The 20,104-nt window shown below is 38.3% G+C and overlaps 1 protein-coding gene across 3 annotated transcripts in view; it reads right to left on the reverse strand.

Annotated features, from left to right (window-relative positions):
* Positions 1–20,104, reverse strand: part of TNFRSF19 (TNF receptor superfamily member 19) — a 121,433-nt gene that overhangs the window by 56,898 nt on the left and 44,431 nt on the right. For 2 of the 3 annotated variants that reach the window (XM_070407490.1, XM_070407489.1), the window contains exons 4-5: positions 17,795–17,973; positions 9,371–9,456 (exon numbers count right to left, since the gene is read on the reverse strand). In XM_070407490.1, coding sequence (XP_070263591.1) covers positions 9,371–9,456; positions 17,795–17,973 — 265 coding nt within the window. The remainder of the gene's footprint in view (positions 1–9,370; positions 9,457–17,794; positions 17,974–20,104) is intronic. The other variant, XM_070407491.1, reaches the window with a different exon arrangement.

A 20,104-nucleotide genomic window follows, 5' to 3' on the forward strand; every position in this document is an offset into this window, starting at 1 on the left:
TCGAACTAAGAGACTTTTATGCTTCACTTAATGAAGCCACTTTCCCAAACATCCGGAGGATGGCACAGAAGGTACTGGTGCTGTTTGGGTCAACCTATGTTTGTGAGCAGACATTTAGCGTCATGAACATCAACAAAGCCCCTCACAGATCCAGCTTAACTGACGAACACCTCAGATCTATCCTGAGAATAGCCACAACAAAACTAACTCCAGACTTTGATGCATTAGCTAAAAAAGGAGACCAACAACACTGTTCCCACTGAAGTTGATGTTTTAAAGACCAAAAACCTTTCAACCCAATCTACATTGCCATCTACATCTATGTCCCGGGCATAATTTGGAAGTTGCACTAAAGAAAATGTTTAATTTACTGTTTACACATTTTGTTCTTTTCTATTTATTTTAGTTTTAAATTATTTTATTATATTTAAGTTTAATTTGAAAGGCTTTTGTACCTTTCCTTTGTTAGGCAGTTTTATTTTGCCTTTGCCATCTTCAATATAAGGTATGTTATTGTGCTATGATTCCTCCATTTTTTGAAGTTTCAAATTATAATAATTAGTGTTTACATTTTTCTTGTTAAAATGTTTGAAATGACTAAAACTATTGAAATTAAAAAAAGAAAAAGACCATACCCTTTTATGTAATGATGTTTACTTTGAATTTATATTAGTTCACACAAACACTCCATCCATGCTTTTGTTCCGGCCCTCCGGTCCAGTTTAAGAACCCATTGTGGCCCTCGAGTCAAAAAGTTTGCCCACCCCTGGTCTAAGCACTATGCTGTACATCTGAAACCAATACATAATAATAAAATTTTAAGTTAAAAAAAGACAAAATTCAGCATTTAATGGGTATACACACAAATCACTGTTCATTTGTAAAAGTCCACAACTTAATGATACAGGCCTGCTGGATTACATATTTTTAAATAAACTGTATTTAATCTAACATTCATTTAATTTAGTGATGGCCTGTAACAAACCACAACCTGTTTCTTCATGAGTAAATATTTAAACCAGCTCATTGACTTTAAATGTCTAAAAGAGACTGAAGATAAAGGCAGAGAAGTTAGATTTATAGCTGACTAGGTAATAATCAACTGCTGCTATTCTCAAAGCCTCTGGCCTGCTCATTGGCAACTCAGGAGCGTCACAGACCATCACAAACCAACAAGAACTCTCCAAAGCATCCCAGATTCAAGGCACAGGGCCACCTGATTCAGTCAGGTACTTACACTTTTCTTCACTTGGAAGAAACTTAATGGCTTACCAATATTTAACAGATTTATATTGGGCCAAAAGGATGAATGTAAAGAACAAGAGTTTAAGAAACTTTTAAGAATCTTTTATTTCTATAACTTCAATGAAACTAGTGCTAAGTAAAGATAAATATATGAAATCAGTAATCATCCAAAGCACTTGCATTTATAGCACTTTTTTTTTTTTCTAAAGGGGCTATGGTATTTAAACTGCCCAGCTATTTTTTTCAACATCCTTGGAAAATGAGGACCTTGCTATAATAAATTTTCAATATATTTTCAGATAACAGTTGTTTACCTTAATAAGCAAATACACTTTTAAAAGGATTATGCTTGATGGAAATCATTCTAAAATAAATAGTTTTCTTAACAAATTTGTATTCTGATCATTCCCCAACCCTTTTTCATGTCCAGAATAATAATGAGAACTATAATTATTCTACTGCGTGGTATTAGAGAGAAAACTTTAAGGGTCAGTCATTAATTAGGCTGTATGGGACTGTTTGCTATACACTCAATGGCACAAAATTATAGTGTACATACAGTATTTGAAGTTCTTATGGCTTGATTTTTGTTGTGTTCTGACTCCTCCCTGCTGTACTGCAGTCTAGCTTTTCACTTCTTGCTACATCCTTTTCTCTGCTTTTATTAGCTTCTTCCCACTCTTCTCCTTTCCTTCACCAGAAGGAAAGGAGAACAAGAATTTGGTTTGGCAGAACAAGGCTTACAATAAAAGTAAAAGGATTCCATGGGAGGGCTCAATGGCATTCCTCTCAGTAAAGTGCTCCAATGCCTGGATTCTGCAAGAAGATCTGTTCCTTTGGTTTCCACAGAAGTTGCCTGACTACCATTACTTTAAATTTGTTTTTCAATAAAATAATGAAATTACATATTATTGACAAAAAGAAAGGATGATATAAAAGACATGCAGGGAGCAATAGGCAGTGGGAAAAAGAGAAGAGCAATAGTACCCTAAACCAACAAATAAATTAGTGAAAACAAAGGCATCTTTGCTTCAAATGTTCCCTAGGAGGGCTGGCTTTTAAATTTGTCTGCCATAAGCCTTGGGCTGTTTTGGCTGTTTTACCAAGTTCTCTTTGATCTCATTGTCCTTCTGTTCCCCACCCTGAAAGTCTAACAGGAAAGAACTCCATTGTTAAGACTTCTCTTTAGGAAGCTCCCTATCTCTACTGCCTTAACCATTTGCTCAGGACACACAGCAGCACTCATCTTGTTCCCCAAACCATCCCCAAAGCAGGCTCTATCAGCATAAGACATGGCAGCAATGCCCTAGCTGGACACTGAGGAGTCTTGGCCTGAGGACCACAGACTATTGAAAATCTTCAGTAAACTAAACCTTCAATTAGTACATACTGGCTTTGTGGACCTATCTTTATCCTGCAGAGGATCTAGTAAGTCCTCTGGAAAGCCAGGTCACTAAATATCAGCAAACTCATCAGAAGAACTGCTGCAGAAGCAAAAGAACATACAGAGATACAATAAAAATCACATAATTTTTCCAAAACAAATGTAAAATACTTTTGAATTTCCTGCATCTCTTCTGCATGCCATTATATAGGCATTCACTGTGGTTAGATTCATTAAATGTTTAAGTACGCCAGGACGCAGAGTACTACCTGCTGGGAGGATGCTAGGAACTCGTTTCTGCACTGCAGGAGTCTAGTTGGTTAAATCATTCAGGTAAAGCTTAAGTCAACTTGTAATTCACCTCCCCCTTCTCTTCCTCCTGCTCATCTCCCCTTCCCCTCCTTTAAAACTGGAAAACTCATATTGGTATTGACTTCAAACACTCCCAATTTATTTCCTTTTAGATTTGTTTTTTATTTTTTAAAGAGGCATTTACAAGGTACCTTTACTTTAAAATAATTTAACAATGCCTGTCAAGACACAAAAATAGTAATACCTCTATACACGTAAACACACTATCAATTCATTAGTGAGTAAAAACACCTACACAGAGATGTGAAGCGCAGCAATGTGGGTAACAGGAGCCTTAAAACCCCTGTTGTCCGAATACCTACATGGTACTTTACTCAAGAAATAATTATTAAATATTTTAATACTTTAAATAATATCATTTATTACTTGTTGATACAGAGACCTGCTGTTTCCTGAGTTTTAAGCCATGTAAAGTTTCTAAATAGTGTCAGGTCAACAGAGCTGCCCCTCCCCAACCCTCCCCCCGACACACAGCCACTTATCTGATCGCTTATCTCTTTGTAATCACATGGCTTGTTTTACAAAGCCCCCAAGAACAAAGCAAACATCTAGGTTAAACACACTTAAATAAAGCTGGACTTTGGTGAAAATAGCTTTGAATTTTTTCAAAACCATTTGTTCCAACCAGTGTTTGTTCCACATTAAGTAAACACTGCTAAAAGAAATCAGACAAAATCTGCATTTCTTATCAGACACAGGGCAGAATGTAGTTCTCAAATTTCTTGTGTGTTTTTCTCCATCTCTTCTTAATGCTCTAAATGGGCACGTATTACTAGGAAGTGAAGGCTCAAAGAGGAGTAAAGCCTGAAGCAGGGGTTTCTATGGAAAGGGTCCCTTTTATTCACCTACAAATTATAGTGACGTTACTAATCGACCCTGGGCTCCATGACCAACCAGTCGTTCTTATAAATCAATGCTATTAGTGACTGGAAAAGAGGTTATGGGTGGCCTAATCAATTATATGCACGCATCCATCATTATCTGGAAGGTTGGGGAGCTTAAAGCCCATGCTGTTTGGGCATCGGGCATGAGGCGTTGAGCAATGGGGCAAAGAGAAAAGGGATCAGCCTAAGTAGTCTACCATTCAAGTGACAAACACAAAAATCCACTGCAGCCTCTTTCTAGGTATTTTCCATTGCTCACCCACCTCTGGAGGTGAAAGACCAGCAAAACAAACATCAAACCAACTGCATCATGAGATCCTCCCCATATGGGACCACTCCCAGCTGCCATACCTTCCACAGAGCATACCTGGTCAGAGCGAGCCAAGGGACACAGGACAAATGCAGCCATTATTTGTAAGAGAGCAGGCCAGCGGGCAGATAGTTGTTACTGAGTTCACTCTGTGGCAGGTACACTTCTGGACACTATCTCATATAGTTCAGTCTAAGATCTGCTAACATGGTATGATTGTCCCCATTTTCCAAAGAGTAAATGGAAGTTCAAAGTGGTGAGATGATTTGCCCAAGGTTACACCATTGTAGAAGGCTGAGCCTAAATGTGAATCCAAAACCTCCAGCAATAGGTCTCATACTGTTCTGCTCTACTCTATTGACTCTGATAGACGCCTTTTTGAGGCCTTCTTAAGACTGGGGCAATATAAATCATGAGGGACAAAAACTTCTTTCTTGTTTTCAAAATCACTTTACAAGGAATACAGGTATGCCCTACAAAGAAACTTACATTTAGACACTTTATTACAAATTTAAGCTGTAGAGAACCTATTTGTTATCTGATGGCTAAAATTCTGGCAATTTCCTATTATGCCATTTCCTGTTGAGTGGGGCAGTTATACACACAGTGCTAGCTCACTGATCTTCTTTGAACCACTGCCTCTCCTGAATACTAAATCTCTGGGCAAGTACTAGGAGTTAAGATCTCACAACCCAAGAGGCACTGCAAGGTGGAGGGAGCAAGGAAGGGAGCCAACAGATTGGAGACCCTGCTCATTGCCAGACACTATGTCAGGCGACTTACATATATTGACTATTCAGTACTTACAACAACCTTCATAGGTAGGTAACCCCATTTTACAGGGGAAAAACCTAGCCCTAGGAGAATTAAGTAAGTCTCTTGGCCAAGGGTACACCAGTCATAGATAAGTATGGACTTGGGGTGGCCCCTTGGAAAGTTGACAGATACATGAGAAGTTTTCAATCCAGTGTTACTTTGGTTTGCTTCAGGTATTATAGCAATACCAAAAAAATATTACCTTAATTTAAAATTATTCTTGTGTTAACACAGTCATCCCTTTTAAAAACTTGTTTGTAGCTTGCTATATATTTAGGATGCAACTTATGCATATCTTGGGGCTGTTTCAGAGGTGGCCTGAGTCATCCCCACAGTAGAAGCCCCTTCATATATCATATGAGGATCAAACAATGTACCACTATGACCATAGACTTCAGCTGGACCCTTGTTACCAGGAAACTCGCTATTTTCTCTAATCAATCTGCCTCCCACTATCTGTAATGAGAACCTCAAACACTTGTGCTCTTCCAGCCTCTGAGTTCCTTGGCTCCTGTCTTACTTGGTGGAACAGAGTGTCTTCTCTGTTGCACACACAGAAGCAGGGTATGTGAACCTCTCAACCTCATCACTGAATGACAAGCTCATGCTCATCTTCCCCCACCTCCCCTTCCCAGGTTATGGCAGAGGTCTCTTCCTCCTCCCAGATAAATCCAACGGAACATTTTAGCTTCAGGATCCTTCTCCAACAAACCTTATGTGCCTGGTTATTCTTTTGTTCTCTCAATATGAAAACATGCAGATATGTCTACACCTAAAAAACTAAATAAAACAAAATCACTCCCTTGTCTGCACATTCCATTGTCACCTTCACAGGCAAACATCTCAGAGTTGTCTATAATGGTCTCCATTCTCTGCTTACATTAATTTCTTGTTTAATTTTAATGTGATTCCATTTTCATTACTCATTAAAATGGTTCTTGTCAATGTCATCAAAGACCTCCAAGGTGAAAAGGGCATTTCCAGTGTCAACAGACACAACTTGCATACAGCATCCACCAGTATGCTTCAGACCACCATACTCCCCTGGTTTCCCCAGACTTCTCTGGACCCTCTGTTTAGTCACCTTTTCAGGCTCATCCTCCTCTAGCTGATCTTTTAAATCACAGCTCAAAGCCTTCCCTAATGCTCCTATGTCATTACCCATTATTCACCCTCAGAGTACCCTGGATCCTTCCAAAAAAGGGACTAAGCAGTCACAATTTTGCCTCTACATGTGTTATATCTCAATACTGTTTAACTCTAGTTATTTCACAACTCCTCCACTACGCTGTACCCTCCCTAAAGAAAAGAACTGGGGTCTATCTGTCCTTCACTGTGTGTCTGGCACTTAAATGTTTGTTCAACAGGTAAACGGAAAAGACGATGCCTCACAGGACAATGGTATCTAATTAGACCAATCAGATTTTGTCCTTCAGGAGTGGAAAGAGGGAAGTCCAGACCAATGCAGTCTGGTGAAAGTATGAAGGAAAACTGGGAGGTATAAAGAGAGGCCTGCAGACTGAGCAAGTAGCTGTGTGGCGCAAATGCAGGGCTCAGAGCCTCAGGCTGCAGGGGACCATGGTCTCCAGACTCCATGGCTGCCTGAGGTTTCAAGCAAGGGCTACCCCTGGGTTCTAGGAAGTTCCTGCCTCTCTCAGTACTGCCTGTGTCCTTTACTTGAGGTAGCCTGAGTGCCATAACTTTCTTATAGCTAACTAGGAGTCTAAAAAATATAGGAGCTCCTCATGGGCGGGGGGAGGGGAGAGAACACACACACAAAAAAAAAACACTTGAAGAAGCAATTTTTTTGTGAATAAGTTGAAAAGCCCAAAGTAGGAGAAATAAAAACATAAGGCGCCTTACATAATTTCCCCCAAAAACGTGAAGATCTCTTTTGAGGAGATTAGTTGTGTTCTGGAATAATTCCCAAGAACTGTGCCAAAAGCAGCAAACTTTCCTTTACAGAGCTTAATAAGGATTAACACTCACTAAAGACCACCAGACTCTTGTTTCATGATTCAAAAAAGTATTAGCTGTGCACACTACATCTCTGACTTTGAAAAATAATTTGTTTCTTTGCTTTCTAAAAAGTTTCATATATGGAAAAATAAGTCTATACATATAATTTAAACTAGTTAATTTTCTTTTCAAATTATAACTTAAGTATGGATTTACAAGACATTAAAAGTTAAATGTGAAATCTACATTTGAAGGCTAATTTATGATGTCCAAACATAGTCAGATCCCCGAAGGCAAAAAATTCCAGTGCCTCAGACTTATGAGTAGATTATTAAACAGAAAAAATTAACCCAGAACTTTCCAACTTTAAATTGACCAATACCAATTTCTTTTCTTTTTTTTTTTTTTTTTAAATATATTTTATTGATTTTTTACAGAGAGGAAGGGAGAGAGATAGGGAGTTAGAAACATCGATGAGAGAGACATCGATCAGCTGCCTCCTGCACATCTCCCACTGGGGATGTGCCTGCAACCCAGGTACATGCCCTTGACCGGAATCGAACCTGGGACCTTTCAGTCCGCAGGCCGACGCTCTATCCACTGAGCCAAACCGGTTTTGGCTAATACCAATTTCTTTACTAAATCTTTTCATGGTAGTTTGGGATGAAGATCATAATCTTTGCCTTCTGGACAAAATGTTGGCTGAGCTGACCCACTGGCAAGACCAAGTCGCTACCCCATTTTAAAGGGCAAGAGAACACGTCATTTTATAGATTGTGTAGCATAAAGAGGCTCTTTCAGGATCTTCTCTATGTTATATTTTTAGAGTTTTCATTAATTATGAAGCAAACAATATAAAAAGAAGTCAACATGAAGCAATTACATCAGCCAACAGAGGACAGATTAGATAGTTTGGTTTTCCTTAGGGAGACAGTAGAGTGTGGTGGAAAGAACATACCACTTAGAGTTAGACAGACTTAGGTTTGAATACTGTTTCTGCCAATTACCAGGCAGCAATGAAAAGTTATTAACATCTCTGGACCTGGTGTCCTCCAAATGTGGGCTGATGATGTGGTATTGAGTAAAACAAATTGTTTCCCAATGACGACTAATACATAACAGACATTCATGATTACATTCATTAATTGCAATGAATCATTTGGTGAATATTTAGATATTATAAAAATGAGGGTCAAAATACATTTCTTTAAAAGTTAGAGTCTGCATTTTTTTTTTTTTTTTGCTTTTCTATCACTTCAAAGGAAGAATAAAAAGTAATGCATTTTGATAAAGGACATAATAATATGGACTACAAAAGTCCATGAATTGCTGGAAACAGTTGTGACCTTACCAAATAATGCAATAACTTCAATTAGTTCAGAGGAGACTTGTGTCACAGAAAGAAGAGGACAAATCCCATGCATTGAAAATTATATCAAAACAACCCTAAATATAAACATTGATATTACCAGTGCTCCCCAGAAAGGCATGAGGAACCTACACTTGGGATAAAAACCCTCTTGCCTCCTCTGCCTAAGCCTGCTATTTCTTGTGTACCGTGAAAAAGTTCACTAAAGCCCTGCTTAGCAAAGACAAGCATGAGCTGAGCACATGAGGGGGGCCAACTGCTGATTTCTTTCCTGGCCCAACACCTGTTGGTTTTCATTGGCCAGATTTGTACTTAGGATTCCTATTCAAAATCAATGCAAGTTCATAAAACTTGTAACAAATATCTTTCATATCTAAAGGAAAATTATGGTCAAAAAGATTAATTAATATAAATAGAAAAAGGCACAATTTGCAGTTATATTCCCAGTACACAGTGAGTTTCTCTTCTTATTCATTAAACGAGAAAAGTAAAGAAATGAATGAAGTGAACTAAGATTCCATTTAACAATACATTAATTAGGGCAGGCAATTCATGGAAAGGAATGTGTCTGGAATGGAAGACACCACATGACAGTGCTTGGGGACTAAGATGAGAAAACACAGGAATTAATGGGGCCATGGCACAAAGACATTATGCATTAGGATTTAGACCACCTAGTTCATTGGAGTTGCATGATATATATATATATATATATATATATATATATATATACACACACACACACACACACACACACACATACACACACATATATGAAAAGATAAGAGTTTGAATGGAGTACAGCAGCCACAAAATGTCTGTATTTCACTTTGAGATTCAAATTAATGGACATAGTTTGCTGATTGAGGCACACAACAAAAGAGCTTTATGTCCTGCTGAAAGCTGATAAAAGAGTGCACACTATAAGACCCACGGTAGAGAGAGATTTTGCTCCATTTGCCAATGGAACAAAGGTGGTTTTTTTTTAAGGCCAAGAGCCCTTCTGCTGTGTTTGTATGGAGTTCACTCACAGTGTGGTTCATAAGGAGGAGGAGGGTCTCCACAAGGTATACACTCCATGTCTTGAAAACCAACAAGTTTTGTCTTCCTATAAAATCTAGAAGAAAAAGAAAATAATTCTCGTTAGCTCTTTTATCTGAACTCACAGTTGCAGTGAACAGAATACATAAATTACTGGCAGTCTCCATTACTAATTCTGTTTTTTAAAAAAGTTCTCAAAGTCTTTTTTTAAAAACATATTTTTATTGATTTCAGAGAGGAAGGAAGAGGGAGAGAGAGATAGAAACATCAAAGATGAGAGAGAATCATTAATTGGCTGCCTTCTGCATGCCCCCACACTGGGGATTGAGCCCGCAACCCGGGGATGTGCCTTTGACCAGAATCGAAACTGGGACCCTTCAATCTGCAGGCCGATGTTCTATCCACCGAGCCAAACCGGCTAGGGCTCAAAGTCTTAAATATAGTAGTATCTTAGACAGACATCCTTAGAAAGACCTCTGAGCGTGCAGTGAATACTTATGAAAGGCCAACTCCACTAAACATAACTGTAGATTTTACTTAGCCTCACATTTTCTATATTAGGGGAGTGGGTGCTGGTGAGGGAATATGAAATCAATTTAAATGATAAAATGCCTTATAAATAAAGTGCTAGTTTTTAACATTTGAAATTCAAAGACCAAAAGAGTCCAGCAAACCATAAAAGCAATAGAAAAATGTAGTGAGGTGCTTATATAATTTTGATATGGGGACATCGTACTAGGCATGACAAGACTAATTAATATTAATATAAATGGAAAATGACCCAGGAGCCAGAAAGAGATTAACAGCTTTGAAAATACACACACACACACACACACACACACACGATATTAAAGACAACTGAAGAGCAAAAACAAAGTATCATTAACCTAGTTAATGGGCAAAAGAAAATTGAAAAATAGTTCTGATCACAGCATTTTCTATAACTTAAGTCTGTAACATTAAACTTAAAAATCATTAAGGTGAAAGGAAAAAACAGGCAAAGAACATTAACTCCCAAAAGAATAACATTTCATAATTTTTAATTTTCATAATTAAAATTAAAAAGAATGCCATTAATTTTTAATTTAACATTAAAATGTTTAACCTCATTATTATTCAAGTAACTATAAATTGCAATGAAAATACACCATTTTTACTTAGAAAATTGAGAAAGTGCTGGTGTAAGGCTAGGTAAATAGGCACATGTATATATTTCCAGTGGGAATAGAAATTGCCACTTGCAGGAGGGCAATTTAGCAATACAGCATCAGAATTCATATAGTTTATTTACATCCTTTACCCAATAATTTCATTTTGTGAAATGTATCCAAAAGAAATAATCAGGTGGGTAAAACTATATATATAAGAATGTAATCACAGTATCTATCTATCTATCTATCTATCTATCCATCCATCCATCCATCCATCCATCCATCCATCCATCCATCTATCTATCTATATAAAAGCCTAAGCGACTGTCCAACCTTTCGACTGTCCAACTGGTAGCTATGACACACAATGACCACCAGGGGGCAGACGCTCTGACAGGTAACTATGATGCGCACTGACCACCAGGGGGTAGATGCTCAACGCAGGAGCTGCTGAGCTGCAGTGACTTGGCAGCTGCGGTTCTTGGGTGACGCACCCGGAACCAGAGAGGAGGGAGCCCAATTCCTGGCTGCATCACCCGAGAACCACCCTCTAACAATCTGGGACCCTCAGGGGATGTTGGAGAGCCGGTTTCGGCCTGATCCCCACAGGCCAAGCCAAGAGACCCCACAGGTGCACGAATCCGTGCACGGGGTCTCTAGTTGTTTATAAAAGAAAAGAAGCCAATTAGGCACAATCCCAATATCCAACATTAGATATGACCAACTATGATGGAACCAGGGAAAAAGAATAAAAGGTGAGCTTCGGAAATAATGATGCAGATCTACCATACATAATTTTTTAACTCATAAAGTATCATTAAGTGAAAAAAGAAGTGTGAATAATATAATTTCATTTTATACAAACACACCTTGACATATATTCTTTCAGACTATTTATCAATGCAGCTAAAGACATTTATATGTATATATTAGCAGTGAAAAAAATTATATATTGAATATTAACAGTGATCATTTCTTGATGGTGAGAATTCAAGCAATTTTCTTTTCTACAGAAAACTTCCAACTTTTCTGACAAAAATAGAGATTTGGAGAATAAATTTACAAATCAAGTATATAGAGGACAGGTAGATGCAATTATTTTGTAAAACTGGATAATGTAGTAACAAATCTGTATAATTTATGATTGAAATTGAATTTGCATTTTGAAACTAAGTAAGTTACCTCAAATGCCCGATAACTTCCTTATTTGCTCATCATTCCATTTTCATTTGACTATGAACATCTGTCCAAATGATTGTAATATAGTGAATTCTCACCAAATTTTAATTAAAGGTATTTATTTTGGAATTTATAAAGTCAAAATCAAAGAACAAAGTTGGAAGATTCATACTTCCTGATATGAAAATATTACAAAGTATATTAATCAATGCAGTGTGATACTGGCATAAAGAGAGACATGTAGACCAATGAACAGAAAAAAGAGCCTAAAAATAAATCCCCATGTATATGGTCAAATTATCTTTGACCAGGGAACAAAGACCACTTAATCGGGATAGGACAGTCCCTTCAACAAATAGTGCTGGGAAACTGGATACCCACATGCAAAATAATAAAGCTGGCTCCTTATCTTAGCTCATATACAAAAATTAATTCAAAATAAATTAAATGAAAGACCCCAAAGTATAAAACTCCCAGAAGAAAATATAGGAGAAAAGCTTAATGACATTGAATTTGGCAATAATTTCTTGGATATGACACCAAAAGGCAATCAAAAGGCATATATGAAATAGGCAGCAAAAATAAAAATGCAAGTGGACTACATCAAACTTAAAACTTGTACATAAAATGATACAATCAATGTATACTTACACCCAAACTCATTGAGTTGTATACATTAAATACCTTAATAAAATGGTTAAAAAGTAAGTCACACTAAAATTAGTTTTAAATTATAATAAAATAATAATGATTCCTTCTAAGATTAAAAGTAAAAGATACAATCAACAGTGAAGGGCAACCTACAAAATGGGAGAAAATATTTGCAAAATCATATTCTAAGCTAGATAAGCACTTTGATTTTTTAATATATTTTTATTGATTTCAGAGAGGAAGAGAGAAGGGGAGAGAAATAGAAACATCAATGATGAGAGAGAATCATTGATAGGCTGCCTCCTGCACACCCCACACTGGGGATTGAGTCCACCAACCGGGCATGTGCCCTGGCTGGGAATTGAACTGTGACCTTTTGGTTCATAGGTCAACACGCAACCACTGAGCATGCCAGCGGACTAGATGAGCACTTTTAAAACACTCTGGGAAACTTGAGTAAAAGTCACATGTGATTATTGTATTGCCTGCCTCATACATTCATGCTAACTTAGAAAAGGATGTAATTTTGAACTAATCATGTAAGTAAACTGTGAAAAATCATTCAAATGTCTACTCGTTTCTAACTTTCCTGCATCTAAGCACTTATTTAAAGAATGAGCAAACACTGTAGAAACTAAAAGCCATGGGTTCAGATGACAACAGAGGTCAAGCATGGGAAGCACATTTGGGAGCTCCTGGAGAGACCATACCCTCTCCCACACTCCAGCAGCATACCTCCTTCTTAGTGAAAACCTAGTCCTTGTACCCTGCCCACATTCTCTGGGCACTGCCCACCTCAGCCCTCATCCCTTATGTCAGGCATACGATGGGCATTATCTCCTGTGGACCTTTTCTTCTTCCTGCCCTCCAGATGAAGAGAGCAAACATACACAGACATGTTTTTATCAACATTGTAGAAAGGAATAATAAAGATGTGTAAGATACTCAATGTGTACTCCTCAAATAGATTTGCACAAGGTCAAAACTCTGGGTAATGATATTAATAGGTATCAATGTTTCTGAGATTTTAGACCATTACTTTTTTATTAAATAACAGATTTATTGAAATATTTTACAAACCATAGAATCCATCAAGTTAAAGCACACAATTAAATGGTCTTAATATATTCATGGATTTGTGTAACCATCAAGTACAATCCATTTTAAAACATTTTCATCATGCCAAAAAAACCCCTCTGCACCCCACCCCTATTTCCCCAACCCTCCCCCCGACCCCACCACAATCACCACCATCACCACCAACCCTAGACAATTACTAGCTTACTTTCTGTCTTTATAAATTTGCCTGTTCTGGATATTTCATGCAATACAATAGGTGGTCTTTTGTAAGTGGCTTCTTTCATTTAACATTGTTTTCTAGGTTCGTCCATTTTGGGCATGTATCGATAATTCATTCCTTTTTATTGCTGAGTAAAATTCAAATGTTTGAATACACTCCATTTTGCTTATCCATTCATCAGTTGAGGGACATTTGACTATTATGCATAACGCTGTTATGAACATTTGTGTGCATGTTTTTTCATGGATGTATTTTCAATTATCTTGGTTACATATCTAAGAGCAGAATTGCTGGGTCACATGGTAACTGTTTACCTTGTTGAGGAACTGCCAGATTTTTTGCAAAGTGGCTGCACCACTTTACATTCCCTCCAACATTGTATGAAGGTTCCAATTTCTCTGTTTCCTCACCAACACTTGTTGTAGTCTGTATTTTTGGTAACAGCCATCCTAGTGGGTGTGAAGAATGCATTTTTAATTTGCATGTCCCTGATTGCTAATAATGTTGAGCATTTTTTCATGTGTTTATTGATCATTTGCATATCTTCTTTGAAGAAAAGTGTAACCAAATCCTTTGCCCATATTTTAATTTGCTTATTTGCCTTTTTATTAGAGTTGTAAAAGTTCTTTATATATTCTAGATAAGAAAGTCCCTTATTACATATATAATTTACAAATAGTTTCTCTAATTCTGTGGGTTGTCTTTTCATTTTCTTGATGGTATCTATTGAAGCACAAAAGATTTTAAATTTAATTAAGTCCAATATAGCTATGTTTTATTTGGTTGCTTATGCTTTTGGTGTTAGGCCACTACTTTTTACACCGGTTTCGGTGTTGAGTCGTTGCATAAGGCCATGATTGAGCCACAGGCCTCTGCCTTTCCGGTCCAGAGCATTTTTTCCTCCTCTGGCTTCAACAAGGGCCCCAGAGCTATCACCATGCCATTTAGTCAAAAGCATCCCAATTTTGTGGGCATGTATGGCCAAGTCCAGCTAAAGTCCTTCCTCTGCAGTGACTTAGTGCATGGCTTGTTGCAGTAGATCCTGGATGTGGCTCCAAGCTCCACTATATACTGGCTAAGTGATCTTGCCTGAATAAACTTCATCCTTGATAAAGCTCACTTTCTTCATGTTTAAGACACTGTGAACATTATAGTACATCACTCATGTAAAGTACTTAGCCAAGTGCCTGGCACATTATAAACAGTTAATGTTTGCTTCTCCTGTAATGCTGCTGTTACTGATTGTTTTATCCCTGCAACGGAGCTTGTCTCCCACAGCTCCAGGAATTCTGGGTTCTCTCTCTTCCATCTTTGGTTGGTAACACAGGCTGCACTCTACTCCCATGAAAGTATTCTGATAGTATGCTTTGTCTCTCTTCCTTTTTACTTTGGGGGGTAATGCCTATCATTCCCTAACAGATCATCACCCATGCCTTCCTAAGTCCCACTCTTCATATGGAGTTTATCCCCCAACTGCTTATTTTATCTGGCATATCTACCCAATGCTTACCCAGGAACACTTAAAACTTTAAAATGCCTCCTCCTGGGCTTTGCCACTCCTCCTGGCCCAGGTCTAGTTCTCCTTTCCTTTCATGGCCTGGGTTCATTTTCAACATTTAAGGTTTTCACGATTTACATGTGTCCACTTCCTCCCACCCTCTCTTTTTCTACTCAACTCTTTCTTCCTCCTGAAGATACCCTGGTCTCTTTGCAGCTTCTTAAAAATAAAAAATACCAGGTTCATGTCCATCTTGGGGACCTGTCTCTAGCGGTTCCCTGTATCTACAGTGCTCTTCCCCACATATCTGCTCTGCTAATTGCTTCAAGTCTTTGGACAGATCTCCCCTTTTCAGTAATGCCTACCACTTTAATACTGCAACTTATCTATCCATTCCATGAGGCATGCCTAATCCCCTTAGCTGCTCTAGGTTTTCTTTTTCCCCCCACAGAAATCACCATCTTTTGCCTTTTGCATAATTTTCTTCTTTAATACTTACTGTTTAGATATTTTTAAAACCTTATTAAGATATAATTAGCTAGTTTATTAATATTAATAATAGGAAGAGAGCAAAGGGGAGCCCAGATATTATAAGCATAGTCATCTAGGCAGCTTCACCAGGAACCTGGGGAGCTTCACACTCCCCAGGGAACTACTGGTGGAAGGGATGGACAAAAGGGGGGGAGGAGGGAATACTTGCCTGTCAGTCTAACCTGGAGAACAGTCAATTGGCTAGAAGGGTGGACCCCAAAGCAGGCTCATGAAATTTTGGGAATACATAAACCTCAGAGTTCCCTCTCTCTTGTTCTTTTTCTTTCTTGCGCTCTCTAGCTCCGTGGCCCATACCCATTAGTGTGCTTTCCTGTTCTCTCTCATAACCATGTGACCTTAAGCAGCCGCATGGCCCATGGCCATGCAGACCCCACACACAATGGACTGCAGCTGGGAACACAGGCTAAGGTAGCCAGATGCTGGACTGGACTGGACTTGAATATCAAACAGAAATTCTGAGCAGTTGCCTTATTTCTGGCCCCGTTAAATACAAAATTGGACTTCTTCCATGGCGAGAGGTACAGAGATGGGACCTTGGATGGGAACCCCCTTAATTTTACATAATCAATAAAGCTTTCCACAAAACCCCATCCTCCTATGGGGGCCTCAGAAAATTCTTTTCCCTGAGGCACCCCAAGAACGCCACTTCCACTGATAACAGCTTTATCTAAAGCAATGCCTCATGGCTGCTGGACAAATACAGTCAAACCTTGGTTCTCCAACGTCTCCCATCTTGAACAGTTTGGTTCTCAACTAAGTTGTTCACAGAAAAAATGTCTTGGTTGTAGACCAAAACTTCAGTTTTGGACTTGAAAACCCTTTTATGCTGATACCTTAGAATGACAAAAGCATCTCTCAGGTAACAAACAAAGGAGAGAATGCTTTTGTTGCTGACAATTTTAAAACTTAAAGAGGCCATCAAGAGTGCTAATCTTGCTAAGGGTGTGAAAGTGCTCATAAAACAGCAATCACAGGCAACTGAATAGGTGTAAAAACTGTTGTTGATCTGGATAAAGAAAAAGTGGTGAGCCAGTGATAGAATTTCAGAGGCAGTGATAGATGAAAAATTCCTAGTTGGGGGCGGGGGGAGGTGGGGAGGATGTGGTTCAAGAAATTTAAGAGTATTTATTCATAAATTAAACAGCACATTAGACATGTACTGTATATACATAAAGGTTAAAACAGGGAATCATTTGGGGGTCTGGAATGGATTAATTCAATTTACATTATTTCTAATACAAAAGAACGAGTTGGTTTTTGAACAAATTGCTTCTCTAACAACCTTCCAGGAAGAATTAAGTTGGAGAAACCAAGTTCCACTGTATCTGTTGAAATGAGTGAATGGTCACGATTTGCATTTCTCGGATCCCCAATGAGGATGAACATATGTGTTTCCTCTTTTGTGAATTGCCTGTTCATTCTTTGGCCCATTTGTTCATGTTTTCTTTATTATTGATATACTAGAGGCTTGGTTCATGGATTCGTGCACCAGTGGGGTACCTTGGCCTGCCCTGCAGGGATCAAGCCGAAACCGGCTCTCTGACATCCCCCGAGGGGTCCCAGATTCTGAGAGGGTGCAGGCCAGGTCGAGGGACCCCACCAGTGCACGATCAGGACCGGGGAGGGACCGTAGGAGGGCTACAGGGTGTGTCTGGCGCATCTCGCCCAGTCCTCATTGGCTGGACCCCAGCAGCAAGCTAACCTACCGGTCAGAGCATCTGCCCCCTGGTGGTCAGTGCGTGTCATAGCGTCATAGTGACTGGTCGAACAGTCGAACAGTCAGACACTTAGCATATTAGGCTTTTATTATAGGAACTTTTTAGAATTTTGTGACATTATTTCTTTGTTAGTATGCTTACTCATTTTATTTATAACAAGCACCTGTCACAGTCCATGGCACCGGCACCAAGAATCTAGTGGTGACTGTTGAGATGCAAACTCATGAATACTCAACAAATGTGTTCAGGTTAATATCACTGTGCATTCACATTTGGAAAAGGAAATGAAAAATGCCTGTTTAAAAAAAAAAACAAAAAAAAAACAACAGAATAACTACAAGGGGGAAAAAAATCATCCAACCTACCCTGGCAAGCAGTCCCCGCAGACAGCATCACTGGTGACAGAACAGTTTGCTTTCTGGAAGCGGTTCACCACCGCACAGTCCAGGCACGGCTTGCATTTCTGAAAGCCCCAGTCCTCTTTGAACCTGTGCAGCCGGCAAGTCACACACTGAGCATCCTCCCCGTAGCCAAAGCCACATTCCTGTGGGGATTAACAGGCAATAGAAAGCTATTCAAACACTGCAAGCATGAAAAAGGAAAGAGGCTGGGATGAAACGAAGACCTGTTCTAGTGATTACTGAGTGCCAGCCCTCCTAGAGACAAAGGCAGCTCTCTAAGCAAGTTCAAATGTGTCTCCCACTGCTAATCATCTCTCTTACTATGAGAGGTACACTTAGTCGTCCACTTTATTCAAGAAACCACGATCATTTGAATAATAATGGTTCTCCAGGACCCCCACTGCTGCATTATTGCAGGTTATGGCAGAATTATGGCACTTTCCCCTTTTCTAATTAAGCCAGTCTTGTGAATGTTCAGAAACTAAAGTCAGGGAAATATTCAGATAAAAGTCAGTGAATATTCAATATTCACTTATCAAGGCAGAAAACAAATACTTTGATATCAACAATGGTATTTTAGAAAATGAGGATAACTCATAATACGAAATTTCATAAGTTCACAAGTCTAGAAGTCTACCCAGTAGAGAGCACTCTAAAATGTTCAGCAGCTTAACACTGTCTGATAGTAGGAAGATTCTTACATATTTCTCTAAAAAACACTACATTCTTGTTTGGATAAAACTGTGTGGTACTAAAGGTCATAAGTGTCTCTGGACTTGGATGTCAGAACACCGTACTCTTTTCCAAGCTTGGGCAAAACAAATGGCTCTTTGACCCACATTATGATCCTTTCCACATGTTTGGGAACTAAATAAATTACAGCAGATCACCTAATGTAATTACCAGTATAATGCAACCATAAAAAGAATGAGGCAGATGTGTGCTTGTGATTGTTCAAAAAATAAGCTATCATACAGAATTAGAAGTATGATCCCATTTCTTGAGTACTAACATTTGAGTACTAACATTTATTGGGTGCTTATTCTATTCCAAGAACTTTATACATATTTTCTCATTAATTCATACTCCTCCCCAATGAAATAAGCACTATCATTATCCCATTTCATGGATCTAATTATGGAGCTTCCCAGAAGGTATGTACCTTAACCAAGGTGACATAGCTAATGTTAGAACCAGGATTTGAATCTACACAGTTTAATTCCAGAGTTAGACTTCATAACACTAGGGTCGGCCAGGTAGTTTATCTGAGATATACATAGGAAGATGTCTGAAAGATTACATACCAAATGTTAACACTGGTTATCTATACTTTATGATGGTTGCTATAGAACATTGTCATTTAAAAAAAAAAGTCAGCAGCCTGAGGACTACATACAAGAAGAACGTGTATGCAAGAGCATGCCAATCAAATCCACACACAAGACTGTATGCACAGAGGGAGGCAGGGCTCTGACAAAATCCCTCAGACTCAGCCTCCTCAGATGTAAACTACAGATGCCAGAATGCAAATCCTAGCTAGTTCAAAATTCTCACTTTTAATAGAATTTATATATTTTAATTCCTTCATCCATATTTATATACACAGTTATCTAGGCAATATTTACTAGCCAAAAATTAAATCAAAACCAACACGAAGGACAGTATAACCTGTAGTCAATAAACTACTCAATAAAAAATATTAATAATAACAGTCCAATCTAGATTTTTTTTACTAATGAACTCATTTACATTTTGGAGGAGTGACACCTTCCCTCCTTTTGTTTACTCTGCCTGTCTTTCAAATGTATACCTTGAACATGCAAAACAAAGACAGAGGTGATAAAAAAGCAAAAGGCTAACCACCTTCTTAATTCTGAGTGCTCTAGCTACACAATTGTTCTAAACCAAAGCACAGACAGGAAGGAGGAAAAAACCCAACCACTTGATTTGAAGAACTAATTCACAAATTAGAATTTCTTTAAAACCATTAACAGGAATTAGAGGAATTGAGTTACTCTCAATTTTTATAATTCTGTAATAATTTAGGTATTTTTTTTGCAAAAAGCATCCATTACTCTAGTAATTTAAAAAAAATTAAGATATATAAAGAAATTCACAAAGAATTTCTTGGGTCATGTACTAGGTCTTTGTGGAGAGGCCAATACTTTTTTTTTTTTTTTTTTTTGTGCTCTGTCCCTGGGCAGTATGGATCTGCCTGGGGAGAGAAGTGTGTTTGTGCTGAGAACTTTAGTTGTTGAGAAAGCTCAGCTAACC

Source organism: Myotis yumanensis, unplaced genomic scaffold, assembly GCF_028538775.1.
Source record: "Myotis yumanensis isolate MYYU_CA2020_CCGP unplaced genomic scaffold, mMyoYum1.0.hap1 SCAF_3, whole genome shotgun sequence".
In the NCBI taxonomy this organism is placed as follows: Eukaryota; Metazoa; Chordata; class Mammalia; order Chiroptera; family Vespertilionidae; genus Myotis; species Myotis yumanensis.